General features: G+C 42.4%; 1 protein-coding gene across 3 annotated transcripts in view; it reads right to left on the bottom strand.

Annotated features, from left to right (window-relative positions):
• XYLT1 (xylosyltransferase 1) overlaps positions 1-17,568 on the bottom strand; it is a 202,621-nt gene that overhangs the window by 26,991 nt on the left and 158,062 nt on the right. For all 3 annotated transcript variants that reach the window (XM_056336295.1, XM_056336294.1, XM_056336296.1), the window contains 3 exons: positions 16,160-16,240; positions 3,597-3,813; positions 1,399-1,575 (listed from right to left, as the gene is read on the bottom strand). In XM_056336295.1, the coding sequence (XP_056192270.1) occupies positions 1,399-1,575; positions 3,597-3,813; positions 16,160-16,240 (475 nt within the window). The remainder of the gene's footprint in view (positions 1-1,398; positions 1,576-3,596; positions 3,814-16,159; positions 16,241-17,568) is intronic.

Genomic DNA, 17,568 nt, shown 5'->3' with positions numbered 1-17,568 from the left:
CTACCACTGGCTTTTAAAAAGCTTTTATTCTGCCCTGCTTATATTTAAGCATGGGCATTGAGGTGCCGAGAAGTTCAGAAGTGCCCCAGGTGGTTAAAAAATTCTTTTGAGGATGTTCAGTTTTACTCTGAGATGTTGCATGCTGCGGGCTCTCCATCTCCTCAGCAGCTTGCTTTGTGCCTCCGTGGGAACCGCCAGCCAGCCTTCTGGTGCCACGTGTCGCTGAGAGGGGCTCTCTCATCAGCCAATATCAGAAGTTGCCCTTACACATATCCTAATTTTGAACTTCCCCTTGCAGCCCAGTTTACCTGATGGTTTTCTGAAATGTCATTGTGGGTTGTTTCCCCAGTCTGGAGCAGGTCAGCCTCTGCAGACCGGCAGGAGTTTTTTAAAACTTGCCATTTATTCTGTGCTGCAGACTTTCCTGGGACTGGCGTTCGGGGCAGCAGCACGCCTCTTAGATAATGTCTCATTTGCTCTTTTTGTGAGCGCCTGTGTCACTGCCTTCAGCCTCGCCTAGTAGGCAGCATATTACAATAAAGAAAAGATCTCTGTTTTGGAGCAGTCATCATTTTTGTGCTGTAGGGTAACACATTCCCCATCCCACACAAAGCCTGAACAAACATGCTTTATGCAGGGAACCCCAAGGAGCTGCAGGGATGGAATTGCAAATCTGGTGACCTTGAAACAAGCAGTTGTTCATTCTTAACAGAAAATACACAGACCAGATACAGACTTGAGACTGAGTGCACCCTCAAGCACAAGGATTTGCTCTCATGTCTGCCTCGAGGAAACTGTATCACAAAGGAACAGATTAAACTTTTTAAGCAGTTCTGTCAAGCCTGGGTGATTAAAACCTCATGACTCTGGCCCCCAAGTAAACTTAAGTATAATCACGTTGATGAATATAATCACAAAACCTGATTTGCTTTGTGCTATGTAAGCCCGTAGCAGACACTCTGGTCAACTTTCAAGTTTTTTTCAAAGATGAAAAACATTACTTAACAATGAAAGCCAGGGGTTTCATGAAATCATGACAACACCTGAGCTGGAACTTAGGAAAAAATCTTTTGCAATAAATTCACAAGAGTTACCAAGTAATATTGGTACAGTGAGGAATGTTTCAAGCATCCCTCCTTTCTAGCACAGCAGATCTACCAACGCCGAGTAGTGCAAAGAGCTGCTCTGTGCCCTTACCATGCAGTATTAAGTCTCAAGGGCCAAAACAGAGAACCAATCTTTCATTCTCCTGAAATTAACAGCAGAGCTTCCTCACCTTTTCTCCACCTTGCTTGATAGGGTAAAAGCTTCCCTTCCCACTCCCCACTGCAGCCATGCAGCCCGAGGGCTCTCCACACCCCAGCAGAGGGGGAAGAGCGGAGAGACTGCTTCAGTTACCTGGAATCGGTGGAAGTCTGCTGGTTTGAAGTCATTAGGTGAACAGCCACACCAGTCAACAATGTGCTTGTACTGACACTTGCAACCGAGTTTTCGGTTCCAGTTCGTGATGCGCAAGTTGTTGTCCACCATGGAGTCACAGTACGGGCTGTTCTCCAGAACAGTGTGAAAGAAGGACTGCAACGTTTGAAGACAGAGCAGATCAGTACATTCAGCTCCTCAGACTTCCATCTTCTCCTTCACTTCAGCCCACGGGCTGAACTGAATGCAGGTGACTTTCTTTTGAAATGACAGAATTAACAAGTGCTGCTGTTCTACCATATAGGAAAAGCACTCCACATGTACACATTCCATACAGTATGAAAAAAAACACAGCATGCTATAGACCCAGCCAAACTGGAAGAACATACAGTTGAAGCCTTGCTACAATAACCTCCAGGAAAGGCACCAGTGCCAGGAATTATTTTAATTTCATCTGTATGAGCAATTTTAAGAAATTCCCATTATTTCTCTTCTACAAGTTACTCTCTGGTCTAACTGATTTAGGACTATTATCCTGAGCAATGTGTTATATATCTCAGGCTGTTTCCTAAGACAATCCTCAAACCTTCACCACAACCCTGGTTACTATGAAAAAAATAGTCTCAGACAGTTCTTCTCTATCTCCAGCACTCCAAAATGCATTGCCAGTTGAATGGCCTTGTTCTGAAACACACAGCTCACCCAGGCACCAAAAGGACATTCTGCCTCCTGCAATTACGTCTGAAATCATAAGTCTTTATTTGCTGACTCAAGGCAGCAAGGAATTCCTATTGGGCTATCCTAATTGTACCATCATAATATCAGCTGTTACATAAATCATGTGTAATGGGGACTGATGTAGCAGGTTAACAGGTCAGTGAAGGCAGGGTGATTTTAAGAAACGAGCTATGTGACTTGCAAGGAAAACCTTGTAGAAAGAAGCTACAGAATATGATGAAATTTAGCCCTCTAAGAGATGCTTTTTGGAGCAGTGACTTCTCTTTAAAATCAGCAATAGCAAGACCTATAAATAACTAGCATAACATTAGCATGGCTGGCCCCCAAATAATCCCCCTACCCTTTTTAATGTTAAATGACAGCCCAGTGAATATGGATTTTATGCTTGAGCTGTTTGGTTAAACCCATAAAGGCTCATTCAAGCGAGAGGGGAAAAAAAAACAACCCTACCCAATTACCCATTGCCCTGTGTCCTTTTATAATGATACAGAAATTTCTCCTAGATAATGGATAAAAAGGTTATCAGAGTTGAAAGAAAAGGTGATTTTTAACAGAAATAGGATTAAAGCAAGATTATTCAATATGTGCACGGAATAATAAACCCCTATCAAAAGATGACAGTGGCTGTGCTCCACCGTAAGCTAATGAACCTGGCTTTGCACGATCGGTCTCATCAATCCCTCAAAATGTTCAGAGGCCATTAGCGAGGAATGAAGTTATCATTTTAAAGACAGTCATCAGGCCCTTCCTTGGGATGGCTGCACGCTACGTACCCTGGGAGCAGAGCCTGACAAGCCAGGGGAGCAACGTACCTGCTGCAGCAGGGGTAGCACGGCCTGACAACCCGCCAGGCTCTGTGCTCTATTTGCAGATAACGCACATCTCCCTGACACGCTGCCGCATGCTGGATGAAACCCATCCTGGTGTGCGCTCCCCTTCTGCACCACTTGTAGCCAGAGCGATTCCTGAGTGATCTAAATGATTTGTGACTATGCCTTGTAGCTGAGTTTTCAACTGAACAATAAACCTTTGTTTGTAGGATTTTTATTTTTAAAGAAAAGGGCTGGATAATAGTGAGGAAAGCTACTTATGAAGACAATTTGCCATTTCTAATAGCCTTCAAAGGCTTTGTGGAGGAACAATTTGCAAGCAAAGGGCAGTTGGATTTTGGTTGTTCAGTAATAGATTAATAGGCTTAATAGTATAAAACAAGGCCACTCCTTGCAAAAAAGTCCCACAAACAAAGCAACAAAACAACTGCAAAAGTTGTTCTAACACTAAAGGACTTACTCGTCATGGGAGTAAAATTATCATTACTCACTGTGGGATGGCCCAAAGCCCACCAAAATCAGGTGAAAGCCCTTCTGACTTCAGAGATCTTTGGGACAAGCACAAATATTGAGCTTTGAACAGAGAGGAGCTGGTTTGAGTTCACATACCTCAGCAGGAAGCAACGTGTAAGAGTAAAACCTCTTCATCTTTGTTACCAGATCATCATTAGAAAAAGTGACATACTCCACAAACTTCCTGTTCAGGAGAAACCAGTCCGACCCTCCATCGACTGTGATTCCTTCTGGGATCCTGCGGTCCCCCAGGCGCCACATGTGGGTATCGCATTCCAGGAACAGCCGATCCAGTCCTTGTTTTCTGATAAATCTGAGGGAATACAAAAGCAGTCATTAAAAGTTAATTTGTATTTTGTTATCATCACGAGCTCTACAAATAAAGAAGCTACTTTCTCAAGCAAAAAAAAGGATAAAAAGGTCACTTGTTTATATTTCTGTTCTACTCATAAATAATGTAGAGAGGTTTAATAAATGATTAATCAGTTATACATTCACTTATAGAGACAAAGATCAACAGATTCCTTTTAAACACTGTTTACACCTTCTGCTGACCTAAGACAGAACTGTGCAAGTTACAGAGCTCTATGGCATGAAAATGCATAATCTTCATTAACTCTTAACAAACGACTGCAGAAGAACTGTAACATGAACATGAACTAAACACAATCTGTGTGATTGGCTTCTGCCTCTAAATAAATGCAGTTTTTGAAAAACAGCGAATTGCACATAAAGGTAAAATGACCAATTTTCTCCTATGTTATTATACCACAAATTTTTCTATTGGGGTATAGTTAATTAGGAAGAAATACAATTGCTTTGCTCTTTGCTGTAGAATGAGTATGTCTGCTCCATTTTCAAGTCTATTGGGAACAATGTTTTGTTATGGCTGAACCGTGAATAAGAGGAGCAACTGCAGAACTGTAAAGTTATGGAAATGAATTATTTGAGACCAATATAAGAAGAAAAAAAAAAACGACTTGGAAAATCAATCTGTGTCTGAAAACAGTATGAACTGGATGCCCGCACATGTTTTGAGACTGTCCGATCCAGGTTTCTATTTGTTATTCCATTTTCAGAATTATTTCCCAGAAAGGGGAGCAGGGCAGCCACAAACCAGCACATACCTTCGCAAGGGGGGTGACTGCTGTTAATAAGGGTGAGCTGCTGCACTGACTACATCCCACGAGTTCTGAGCAATAACAAATGCTAGCTAACCAGACCGCCACAGTCACTGGCATCCACTAGACCACCGGTCTCACTGGGTGCAAGAACTGCAGCTAACAAGAGCCGTGGCACCTACAGTGCAGAGGACATCGTAAGACCTCTCCTTCCTTCCTGAACAACACACAGCTACACCAGGGCTCTTAGGAATTTTTTAGGATTAGGAAGTCAAGAAGACATTTTAGTGGTCCTCAAGTGCATGCAACTGAAGGAAAAAAAAAGCCAGGGAACACCATCAAAGCCTTCTGGACTCCTGCATCTGTAAACATGAGTGTTAACCCTGTAGGCTAACTCCCCGGTTTAAGTTTTGTTCTAAACCCATCAAAGAAGTGAGGCGCAATTATGAAATGGTGCATATTAATTTTCAAAAGGACCGTAAATTACTCCAGGGTCTATGTCCTACTGATAGCTATATCTCTTCTCACAGTATGAGAAGAGGAGCTCCTCTGTTAACACAACAGTGCAGAAAATGTGTAGATGAGAGTGGAGAAATTTTTCTTTCCATGAACAAGTTTCTAATTTCATGTTCCATTATGAAGGATAATAGAAAAGTCTTGCAATTTTAATGCAGCGCTCTGGAATGTAATCTTCAAATTCAATATTTATGCAGTTATCTCCAAATAAAATATTAATGTGCCTGAAAGTTTGGTCATTTATTTATTTCCCTCAAAACTAAATGCTCATTTGAGTTAATTATTTTAAGAAAATAATAGAATTTTATCGACCGTATTTCAATAGGAACATAAAGTTCTTTTCCATGAAATAAATTCTTTCAGCTGCTATGTCTACCAATTTATCATCCTTTATTCTTGTTTTCAAATACAAGTTTTCTTTGACTGCAATAGAAACCTTCAAACCAAAAACCCACCCGACCATTTCAACCCCCCCCTCTTATTTACAAACTCCCTCAGCCTACAGTGCTTACAGCTCTGTTATACAACTTCAGCCTCGTTGTCCGAAATTGGCAATAGAAGAGTATGTCCACACTCAAGATGAGAAGGTCTCAGCAAATCTAGCCTCACAGCTTCATGTTTTTCAAAATAGCTGACAGGCTCCTTTTATATATATGTACACAGTGTATGCAGTTCTATGACTTTTTTGAGCTAATAGCTTGGTCAAGCTGCATATGGAGTGAAATAAGACAATTCTTGGAAGCATGAGTATTTTCACAACAAATCTCAGTCCTAAAACCCTACACAACAAGGTTACTAGAAGAAACCTCAATGGACTGTCCCCTCTTTCATCCTCCAGCAAGGCAGTGTAGCCCAACTGAAGAGCAGCAATGACTTTGGAGACTGGCAAAACAATGACCCTTTTGCTAATGCTTCTTGAAACCTCCCTAGAAACATCCTATCGGGGTTTAAATGCCAGTAACAACCCAAAGAAAGCAGGCATTCCTCAGAAGGCTCACCCTTCCTGGGCCCACCTCACACCCTCATAACACCTGAACGCAATAATGCGTTGGCACAGCAAATAACTTCATTTTATCTATGAAGCAATGATTTATACAAGAGGCTTTCAAGATACAGCTCCCCATTGGGCAGCTGCTTGCTATCTATGTTCCTTGGGAGCCGAGGGGACCAAGGATATTTTAGATCTGGTAGATCTAACTGATCCTGCCTGAGGTGGCAGTCGGTCACCCTTGCAAGCCTTGCCTGTGCTGCTGGCACACAGAGCTGAACCGCAACCCAAGTGGAAAAGGTGGATAAGGCTTTATTTTCCCTTTCAGACTCTCTTCTAGGATAATGGATGCTCCTAGCTATTCCAGCAACAGCAATTCTGGCACCCAGGGAGGCAAGAACTTACCCTGAGCATATTGGATATTGCCTGAGGGAAGGGAAAGGTGCTATTTCTATGCCGCGTAGCCCTGTTAAAGAAATCAAAAACCTTCAGACACTACAAATTGTCCACAAAGATTCTTGACTAGCCAGCCAACAATGCTGGCAGCAGCCACCTCTGAAAAGAAAAATAAAAGGATGGAGGGCAAAAGTATGACCCTACTGATTTGTTTCTAGTCTATGCTGTATTAGTTTTGGTTATGGTTGATGTAATACCAAAACAGTGCATTTGATGAAGGCACATCAAGCTTCAGAGAGAAATGAAATGCAAAAAATGGTGGGGGTTTCCTCAAGTCTTTCTCTCTTGGGTTTTACATGACACCTAGCATATAACTCCCAAATTAAAGTAGAAAAAATGGATTAGTAACAGCATGTCATTAATCTCAGTGCATGTGGAAAAATTCAGGTGCCCTGAACTTCCACTGAGCCTGGCACACCTCCGAGAACTGCCATACTTGCCCGGACAGTGACACACAACTGACCAAGGTATGGTTAGCCAAATACAACAGACACTGATGTCAGATGAAGACACTTGGCCTTTCTCCTGGTCTAAGATAACCAACAGAAAGAAAATAATGATGATAAGCGAATCAACCAGGAGAAAATAAAATTGAAGTAAGAAAAAACATGCCATTTTTCCTTATTTCATAGACCACCCCATCTGAGATATTTTATGCTTACCCTTAATGAATTTTAACTCTTCCTAAAAAGCCTCCAGTTCTGAGCAGCCTGGATTACCCTTGCAGGTAAGCAGCAAGTATAGCACGACATGAATGCAGCAAGCATAGCACGACATGAATCATCTTGCCAGCTGAGCTCAGCGATGGGGCAGCGACATGCGTGAAAGGTGCCGTTTGCGCGCTGGCTATGTGTGGATGCAGCCTCAGGGGTTAACGGTTCCGCATGATTATTTTTATACATTAAAAATCCTCCTGCCTGCAGCATGTGGTCTGTCACACTGGGTAAAGATAGTTAACTGTCCAGACAGCTCATGATTGCAATCCAGCTTAGGGAACTCCTCTTACTTTGTAATGTATTTACATATTTATAAATACATTTCAGATGAGGCTCTAGGACTGTATAACACAGAAAGCATTTGTAAGATGTTTAGCACACGCTCCTACAACACAAATATAAACACAGCTCGGCTCTTGTTATGATATGTTATATCTACTAACAAATATCGTTGCACAGTTACTTAATACCAGCAGAAATGTCACAAATCTCACCCTTTTGGATAGCTTTCTCCAAGTGACACTGCCTGCCACAGCAACCCTGGGAGACCCCCACTCCTGAATGCTCAGGCTTACGCAGTATGTAAAACAGTTTGCTGTTTTCTTCTTTCCAAAGTTCATGAATCAATAAAACTTTCTTAAGTATCAGAGACTATCAGATTGCTACATGTTACTTATCACTAACAGGTTTTTGTCTGGAAGGAATATATTTTTTTAAGGTGAAAAGGTTTTTCTTAAATCTTTCCTGTTTCCAGCCCGTTGCCCAGAAAACCTCCTGTTGACATTTTGCTGTTAATCAGGTGCGCCTACCAGAACCTCATCATCATTACTCACAATACAAGAGGAAGAACTATGAATAAAAGTTAACAATACATCAGCGAAATAATTCACCACAAGTTGAAAGTCAACGTCAGAGCAAGGATCTGCAGAGCTGGTAGCTCCACTAGCACCACATCCATGTTCTCCTTAATACATGTGGACAACCTCTGCACGCCGCTTTGATGATCTGCTCCTCTTTTAACTCTCTTTAGACAAAAATTTGAAGAAGTCAGGCAATTTTCGTGGGAGAAGTCAGGAAAATATTTTTATGGATGAGAAATACCAGAGGCTCTTGCCAGCAGTGTTTCCACAGCCACCATGCAACACTGACCAGAATCAATCAGTTGGGGAGCATAAAACAATCATTTGCAATTTAGGTGACCACGTAGAAAGCACAGAACAGTAATTTGACAATCTTGAGCATAACAGTCGCAACAAGTAATTTGTGAGCAATCTCTAGGCTACAATATATCTCCAAAACCCAGTCACTGAGTAATTCTTTGTAATAAGCAACTTCATAAAAGCCAGACCTGCATGGAGCATTCCCTGCCTGCTGCAGGCCAGAAATCCTGGCCGCCACTGACTATGTGATGGATTTCCAGTTGACTGTGCCGTAAGGCTGACTTCACCCCCATTTCCATGAGGAACTATACTATGGAGGGTTATATAGCATTTAAAAAATCTGAAATAATTAACAGTTGGCTATCTGAGCACAATGTCTGCACTGTACCAGATAAACGCCTGTTTTTCTAAGATATGATCTCACAGTATGTTTCCCAAGACCTCTTTTTGTCATGCCAGAAGCCTCCAGGGCTGACCCCCCACTCCCGACATGGAGTTGAAGCTTGAGAGGGGGAACCACATCAAGAAGAGATAGCACCTACTCATCTGTCAACAGGGGGAAGGTCTCCCGGTATGACGGGCAGCACGCAGAACGCGCAGAATGCACAGTTCCTGCTGTTTCAAAAGGCTATGAAAGAACTCTCAGTATTAGTTAAAAATAACGGAAGAAAAGAGGGAGCGATAAAAATTGTAACCTGCTTTTCGGTGTGCTTAAACTGCAGCATCCTGAATGCAAATGTTACGAGGTCAAAAGCAGAATTCTTCTTACCCTTCTTTAATTCCTTTACTCTGTTTTACTATAAACACAATACTATTCTACCCCCCCTAAGCTTTAATGCCAATGCACAAACAAACATCAGCAATATCCTAAAGAATTTCTCTCTGGACTGGATTTGCTATAGTGAGATCGGGCTTATTTCACATGCAAAAGCCAAACCCGTAAGTAAACACACATACTGAAGGGCTTTAGTAGCTTTGCCCACTGTGCTAAATGCTTGGAAGTTAATAAGGAACGCAGGGAAATCTTGCTTTTAAAATACGGTTAGTGTTTGTCGTTCCTACGCCCTACAGGAGAGAGGGCACCAGACCTGGTGGAGCAGCAGAGCACGGCGGGTATGTGACAGGGCGGCCAGCGCCGCACCATGGGGTCACCGGCTGCCCCTCGGCAAGGACAGCATGCCCCCCCCCCCCCCCCCCCCCCCCCCCCGTGGGAGGGCAGGGACTGAATTCAGAACAGAAAACACAGGTGACAAGACCTCAAAATTAAGCCAGCCCTGACAGATGCAGTTAGCGACGTTTGTTCCTGCAGTCTGTGTGGGTCTCCAGGAGCTGGGCTGCAAAGAACCATGAGACCAAGCAGCTCTACTGCAAGGGCTTTCTGACGGTCCACGTTACCACAGTTGCTCCCAGTGCATGTTCAAAAAGTTTTATACTTGGTGTGCAACTAAATCTGGGACAGACAACTGGTCTGCTGCCACAAACACTTGGACAATATAAGGTTAAGATCATTTACAGCGTAGCAAAAACGGAGCAGTATTTTAACTGGCTCTTGCAAGTTACAAGTCCACCTCAAAATTTTATCTTAAATATGGCCTTTCCCAATCAATGGCATCTTTATGGAAACCAAATGTCCATGGCATTTAGAGCATTCCACATGAGATGCTGTTAAAAGCCAATAGATACATTTTATCTGGTCATTATTCCATCTCTATATGGGCATAATTAGATTTTTCAAGCTTTATAGTAGGTGCCTCATACTCCACATAATTTGTTTCTGCTTTTTTCATATGTAATTTTCTCAGTATATCCATGTAACACTTTAGTCATATCACATCTTTCCATTATGTTTAGAAGAAATTCCTCAGGATTTTTTCTTCTTGTCCACCTTTTCCTAAGTGTTAACTTCCACTGGTTTAGAAAAAACTTACTTTCTATCTTCTGGAAATCTCTCTTTCAGAAGAAGTCTTAAAAAGCCTTAATGCTTCTCAATATTTTAATGTTGCAGGTCATGCAGCAAACTCTTCAAGCGTCCCAAAATAAATAAAAAAACCCCTCTCAAATTATTTTTAGTTGTAGGAAACTTGCAGAGTCTATTTTTTGCAGTAATGACTCTACTAGGAATTGTCTTGTTTTGACACCAGTTCCATACTCCTCATGAGTACAGGGCTCGAGGGGAACTTTTAAAGCCTTTCCTGTGGGTTTCTTTTCACCACTCTTCACTTACAATGTCTTTTAAGAAACACTGGAACAGCTTTTATAAAGACAAAAATTTAACGGCTTCCTCTTGCGATCCGGGAGGCCATAGCTCAAGTGCTTTTTTTTTTCTTTTTATATAGTACAAGCAAAACAGGGAGAAATCTGCAAATGCTCGTGTGCAGCATGTACCACGAATCCACCAGAGACTCAACGATATGAAACCTGACATTTTGCCATCTGTTTGTCTCCAATAAATGTCTTCTCTAGAAGATTTCTTGTCCTGTCTCCTCCTCCTCTTCCCAACACCCACAAGACCGAGCAGTCTCCAGCTGGGAATGCTGCTGGGCCTGAGTGACTGAGCTTGGACTGGCTGAGTGACAGCTAGTGCAGAGGACACCTGGGTGTCCACCACGACAGCACCTCACTGGGTGCTTCTACTGTGCTTAACGTCTCGGGGTTTGCATTCTAGGTGACTGGAGAAAGAAAAGGAAGCGGGGATTCAAACTCTCCAAGTGACTGAGGGCAAGTCTGAGTCACTTTCACACAGATTTTCAAGCTACCAAATCAGGCTATCGACCTGTGGGTAAAACAGGGCCACAATATCCAACTTAAAAGGATGTTCCCTGCCATAATTATTTTATAAAATGTCTCAGGACCTTGGGTGAAAGGACAAAAATGTTATTATTTATACCACTAAAAATGAAGTGCGCAGCTCAGCGTTCTTAGACAGCAATCAGATTTCTGATTACTTTACCTCAGTTTTCACTTCCCTCCTAATTCCCACCCCACTCCATGAATTATGGCTACTTCAAACCTTCACACTTACTGCATCTTCCTGAACTGCTGGATGATCTTGCTTGTATACTCTATCAAGACCAGAAAACATCCTGCTTTGTCCCATGTCAAGACATATGTCCTTTTTTACTACATTTTCCTACTGTCTTCAAACTATTTTTGGCTTTCTTTGCACTGACAACTTAGCATTGCTCTCCAAAAGTGAGCAGAAATAAAAGCCCTACAAGGAGGCAAGTTGTCAAGCTGAAGCAGTAAAGGCTTTACGGCTCCCCTAACACTTAGCATAAAGCAACAAGGAACATTTGAAAGTTAGCTGTAAAATCTAAAACTTTTAAGTGCAGTCTCTTTGCACAGAAGATGCATCTTGCTATTTCAGTCGCTACAGTTCACAGGCAACCGTTGGGCCGAACTACTTACAGGCAAAGAATGGATCTTCTTAGTCCGTGTGCTTCAGAATACCGAAGCGTTTAAAAAAGTTAACAAAAAAAAAGTATGATCAAGGGAAATTTGAGCCAAATGAACCAGAACATGTTTTACACGAGCAGCAAGGTAGGCTGGGACTTAAGTGGTTAAACTACTCCAACAGCAGGGATGATATAGCAATTTTTTTTCCTAGTATTCGGGTACTCTGGGCAATTCACCACTGCAATAACAAAGTAGCATTTTCTGTGTGAACCATTTCCTAACCGATAGCCAAACCACCATCAACCCCGTGTACAGAATGCCAACAAACAGCACGTGCCACAGTGGAAAAAAGGCATGCCTGAAAAGGTGAAGAAACAGATCCGCATCAACAGAGCTGGGCTGACAGAGGTGGAGATTTTGGGAATGTGATCCAGCCCTTCGTGATTTAAGGTCTCTCCAGCCTCTGAGAACTGGGATGGGCTTGTGATGCTCCTTACTAAAAGCTGAACAGTTCAGCATTGCCTCTAGAAGTATCTGGAACCCAGAACCCAGAAAGAGGATGACACAACTGGGAAGAATAACATCAATGAGGAGAAAAAAGAAAAGAACTCAGATACATAAAAACTTTTAATGGCCTTTCCTTTAGCTGTTTGTATTCTGCCTATGAGCTCCAGGTTCCTCAAAGATGTCACAGCATCCAGCCTTCACAGCATATTTACACTGCTTCCCAAATGACTACTGCAGCAAGGTTTCTATAGAAAAACCCCCACTCTTTTTCCTGTCTGTCGTTGAAGGTGTCACTTTTGACTGTCTTTATATTTTATAATACATTAGCCAGGTGCTGCTCCTGCCAAAACCCCAAATCTTCCAGGTGTTCCAAATTGTAATAGCTTATACAACTACCAGGTTATTCTTTTGCTTTTAATAGTCTAAGACACTGAAAAGAGGAGAAAATGTGTTGCCCGCTAAGTACTATGTAACGACTCCAGCCACTGTATGCAATTTCATTTCATACATCCAGTTCTCTAAGGAAATAATGCCTCTCCAGCTGAGTTAAGGAGCCATTTTCACATCCATTCCCTCTTCTGAAGCCACTAGAGGAAAATCAGAGCGATGCACTTTTTAATGACTTTGGCATAACTAAAAGAAAACTTCACTCTATAAAAGGAAGCCTGTTTTCTCTCCTTATTTGGCAGTAAAACATGTACTGATTGTGAACATGGCTTGAATACAAAGTACATTGTAATTGAGCTGTATAAGCATTTCAGTTTGAAGATGGCACTTCTAATTTTTCTCGCCGTTGTATGATCGAAAAACTATGATGACTTAAAATTCAGAGCTTCCAGTTGTTCACAAAGCAGACTTTAAGAGTTGAAAAGCTTATCGCTTAGAAGCCATTATTCACCCACAAATTAAAATAAAAAGTACCAGCAAGGGTTGTACATTGCTTTCAAAGACATTTAAATGCTGAGCTCCTGTACTATTAGTTCAAATGTTTTGAGAAAAACACCTTGGAACAGCAAAATTATTATTGTACATGGGGTGACAGTCAGTCTAGTCCAGTGTCCTCTCCCTTATCATGGCTTCAACTAGCCATTTTAAATAAAAAATACTGTTCCGCTCTGTTTTGAGATAGGATGTCCCAAAGGAGTTTTCTCCTATTGCCCAACAACTTGGAAACTGGCCTGTGTCCTAAATCCTTTCCAAAAGCTGTCCTTTAGGGTTTTTTTTTCCCTTTAAATGTTTGTTGCCAAACCTTGAGGCTGTTGCTTCTCTTCCAGACCTTACTAAGCGCTTGGCTATACCATTCCCCCTACGGGATATTCCTTTTCCACAGGGCTGTGACAAGGCAAAGCAAATGGCAAACCTGAAAAAGTAACTGGAAAAATTAATAGAAAAAAATAAAATCATCTCTCCCTCTAAAATGAGCAAGTCACCAAGTTTGGCTGTGGGAGTTTGCCAAGCAAAGGTCACAGGAGGCTGGGAGAACGTTGTAAGGAGGCACCACTACCCGCCTCTCCTTCTGCTCCTCTGGGGATGCCAGCCGTGGGCGGCGGGACACCGGGTGACAGCCCAGGTGCGCCCGTGGTCTCGTCTCACCTGCCTGTGCTTATACAAGGTATTTCAGCCCAGAGGATTTCACCGTTTTAACCAGAGGGACACATCTCACCGGCATGACAACGGCTTACAGACCTCAGGCATAAAATCAAAGTCAATTGGGAACTGTGTGTCAGAGGGGCAGAGCAGAAGGTCCATCTACCGGTTTAGACAAGACTGAGTTACCGAAACACCAAAACTGAAAGACTGGGCTAGAGACCTTCACAAGATACAATTTCTCTCTCAGCAGGTGTGAGTAGAGCTGGAAATTCACCCACGATAGAAACAGAGGGCTAACTGCTTTTTGATCAGCTTTTGACACCAATGGAATTAAAAAAAAAATTACCAAACGGCAATATTACTCGGAGGCTTCTACAGCTGCTGGCTTGAGTCCTGTCTCTACAGCCATCTGGGCTATGCAGGAGGAGGGCAGTCACTCTGTCTCCCTGATAGAAATTGTGGGGAGCTGCCAAGGGGCGATGTGAAAGGCTCCATTCATCCAGTGGTCAGCACTGGAACCGCTTATGGTACTCAGGGACTACACAACCACAGCAGACAGGGGTGGCAAATCCGCCCTCATGTCCCACACTATGTTCCCTGATGCACAGAGAATGTATGGTAGAAATCCAGGAGAAAAAAAGAAAAACACGGTGACATGTTTTCATAGGCTAAAAGGTATTTAGTTGTTTATACAGTCAAAGGGAACCACTGAACTAATAAATGGGTTGTTATTCCTGCGAGGGGAGGACAAGTGGCACATTAGCTCATTTCATTATTAAATTAATACCAGATTAGTGTGTTTAATTGATCCAAACTGTTCTAACCCAGCTGAGGTTGGCGTGTTCAAACCAGCTTGACGCAGGCATGTCATAATTCATTAGTTATTTTCCTTAGCCAGCTCAGGGAATTTGAGAAGAATCAGGTGCACCAGAGGAGCAAAGAGACGTAAGAGACCGACTTCTTTTCCCTGGCTGTTTCTCTTCCATTTTCTACTTTAACCCTGCTGTCGATCACTATTGCCAGCTAGCGCTGAGCCTGCCAATCACCCTGACACTCCGCATTGCCTAAACCAGAGACTCTTCTGTGGAATCTGTTCACTTGGATTTAAGTATTATTCCTCACAGTATTATTTTTTACTACCTGCTGTAGAATTTCTGCATGCACAAGATGAATGCTCATGAAGACTTCATTTAAACAACAACATGACAGAATTGATAAATCTAGTGACAAGAGCAAGAGCAGGCAAGAAGCAAGAGACCTGTGTGTTATTCTACCCACCCACTGTGCTGAACATGCGACTCTGTGTGTCACATTCTCTGTGTACGCAATCTGAACCCAACCTTACAGTACACTTGATATTTTCCAAAATAAAGAGAAGACCTGGTGACCCCAAGCACAATAAAACAGTATTTGTGGGTGCAAAGCCGCTGGGACTCAGCATATGGAGTTGTTGGAACTGTTGTAAGACCGCTGTTATGGTACAAAACTAGTGATAAAGAGGAAAAGCAAAACTATCAATAAAGAGGAAAAGAGGACCACTGCAATCAGACAGGAAAGTTCTTCCACCTGTAGAGTTTCTTTGACTATTTGGAAACACGGTGTTTGGTCACTGCTGCTCCCTCAAGCCACTAAGCTGGAAGTATTACGGATGTGCTGTGGGAAACACAGCACGTTCTCTTCTCCCTGGGACCCGCATTGGGTGCATGAAGAGGGATGTTGATTCAAGGACTTCAAAACTGTAGCAGAACATGACAACCCTCCAGCCACCGTCCTCACCCTCACTAGCCTGTGCAGGCTGGTCCAGGCTCCCACACCTTGCAGAGATGCTCTCGTTGCGCAAGGCTGTGCTGCAGACTCTGGCTGGTGCATGTCCTGGTCACCGGCGTGGCTGAGACTGACTCGGTCAGGGAAGTGCTGCTGTGTGCAGCAACTACCACTTGCTTCTGAAACATCGCTCTGTGCCAAGTCCCAGGAGGGCACAAGCGTCAGTCTGCTTAATGTCTCCCTCCCCACCCAAAGCATCTTTGCAAAACTGACTCTGGGGAAGAGGTATCCTGGACCAACAAACAAGTGTCCTCAGGGGAGGGTTTCCTCCTCATTCCACTCTCTTTCCTGAACTCTTCTTTACTCAGATAATACTGGAAAACCATCACTATGCAAAAAGTCTCAGTGCTCTGGTTAAAATAAGGTGAGGAAAGGGCCAGCTTACCTTGCATTGTCCCTCCCATGTGATTTCAAGAAGTTCATATCACGGTATCTGGACAGGAATGCTACTAGCTGGTCATTTGTCCTGCAAGAGAAAGAACAAGGGATGCACTGTGAAAACTACTATGTTTAGATTAATTTACATACTTCTTGTTCTCATTTGGGGACCATCAGCAGACTCTTTGATGGAGGCAGCTGCTGAAAAAACTTCCATCCTGCTGCTAAACTTCACTGCCTCCCTCTACTCAGGAAAGTGTATTTGGAAAGAAGTACAGCTTTATTAATTCTTAACAAATTTCATATCAACTCTTGGCAGATGTTTTAAGCATTGTAACAGAATATGTATTAAGTAATACTGCTCAGCACTTTTTAAGTATGAAAATCCGGCTGTGAGATGACTGCATTGATAGTCCCATTTTACATGCTTTGCTAGACCTTTCCTAGAGAATTTGGTTAAGTATCTATTGGCATTTTATTTGTTTTCATCCTTGTAATAGAGAAGAGGCCAAGGTTGGAAAGCATACAGCAAGAGAATTTGGATGTCAAAATGCCAATATAATTAATAGGAACAAAGGAATTTCGAAGGTTAATTCCAATTAGTGTGACTGGCAATCCAACACCAGTATTTTCAGATTTTCAGCTGACATGTCCAAGAATCTATTTACACTTGACAGCTTTTGTGGTCTGTTATTTCTTTAACAATGGAGCAAGCATGTTCTCTATAGGTCAGCATATTTAGGAAAACTGAATAAAACATATTAAAAAGGTCTTTACATCCTAAGTTGCATTCATAACCACATCATTATAGATACAAAACCATTTAAGCAATGGTTTGTAATGAAGTTCATGACAGAAAAACTAAAGATAAAGCAGCTGTCAATAGCACTGCACCTTGAAAACATTTCATTATTATAAGCCACAGAAAACCAAGTTAAACCAGAGTCCTGCACAAAACGTGTTTAACTCCTGGGGTCAGGCTGCAACAACTTGGAAATGCTGTCAGCCTAGTAAACTATCTTCATAATCTCATTGATTTTATCTGCACCAAATGAAGTATCTGCCTATCAACCAGCCGGAACAGCTAGGCTGTCGGAGCCTGAGACCCTCCTTCTATGCTCACTCATGTGAATTTTAATACCTCCTAGGGTCAGACTCTGCATCTCAATTTGGCAACCTCAGAAAACTGCTTTCTGTATAGTCAGCTGTGCAGATTTTCACATTTGCTGCTCCAGTGATTCTCCATCTTACTGGGATGAATAGGCATTTAGTGAATTTACTTAGCAATGCTTCCACATGAAATGGTTTCAATGGCTGACATCTTCGGGTGAGTTTCTAGGCAAAAGCTGGTAAGCAAAGTGATCTTTAGAAATATAACCAAGTTTGGAAGCACTTGAGCTTTAATTTCCTTACAGG

Source organism: Falco biarmicus, chromosome 4, assembly GCF_023638135.1.
Source record: "Falco biarmicus isolate bFalBia1 chromosome 4, bFalBia1.pri, whole genome shotgun sequence".
Taxonomy (NCBI): domain Eukaryota; kingdom Metazoa; phylum Chordata; class Aves; order Falconiformes; family Falconidae; genus Falco; species Falco biarmicus.
The sequence above is the reverse complement of the archived record's forward strand: the minus strand, read 5'-3'. Positions and strand labels throughout refer to the sequence as shown.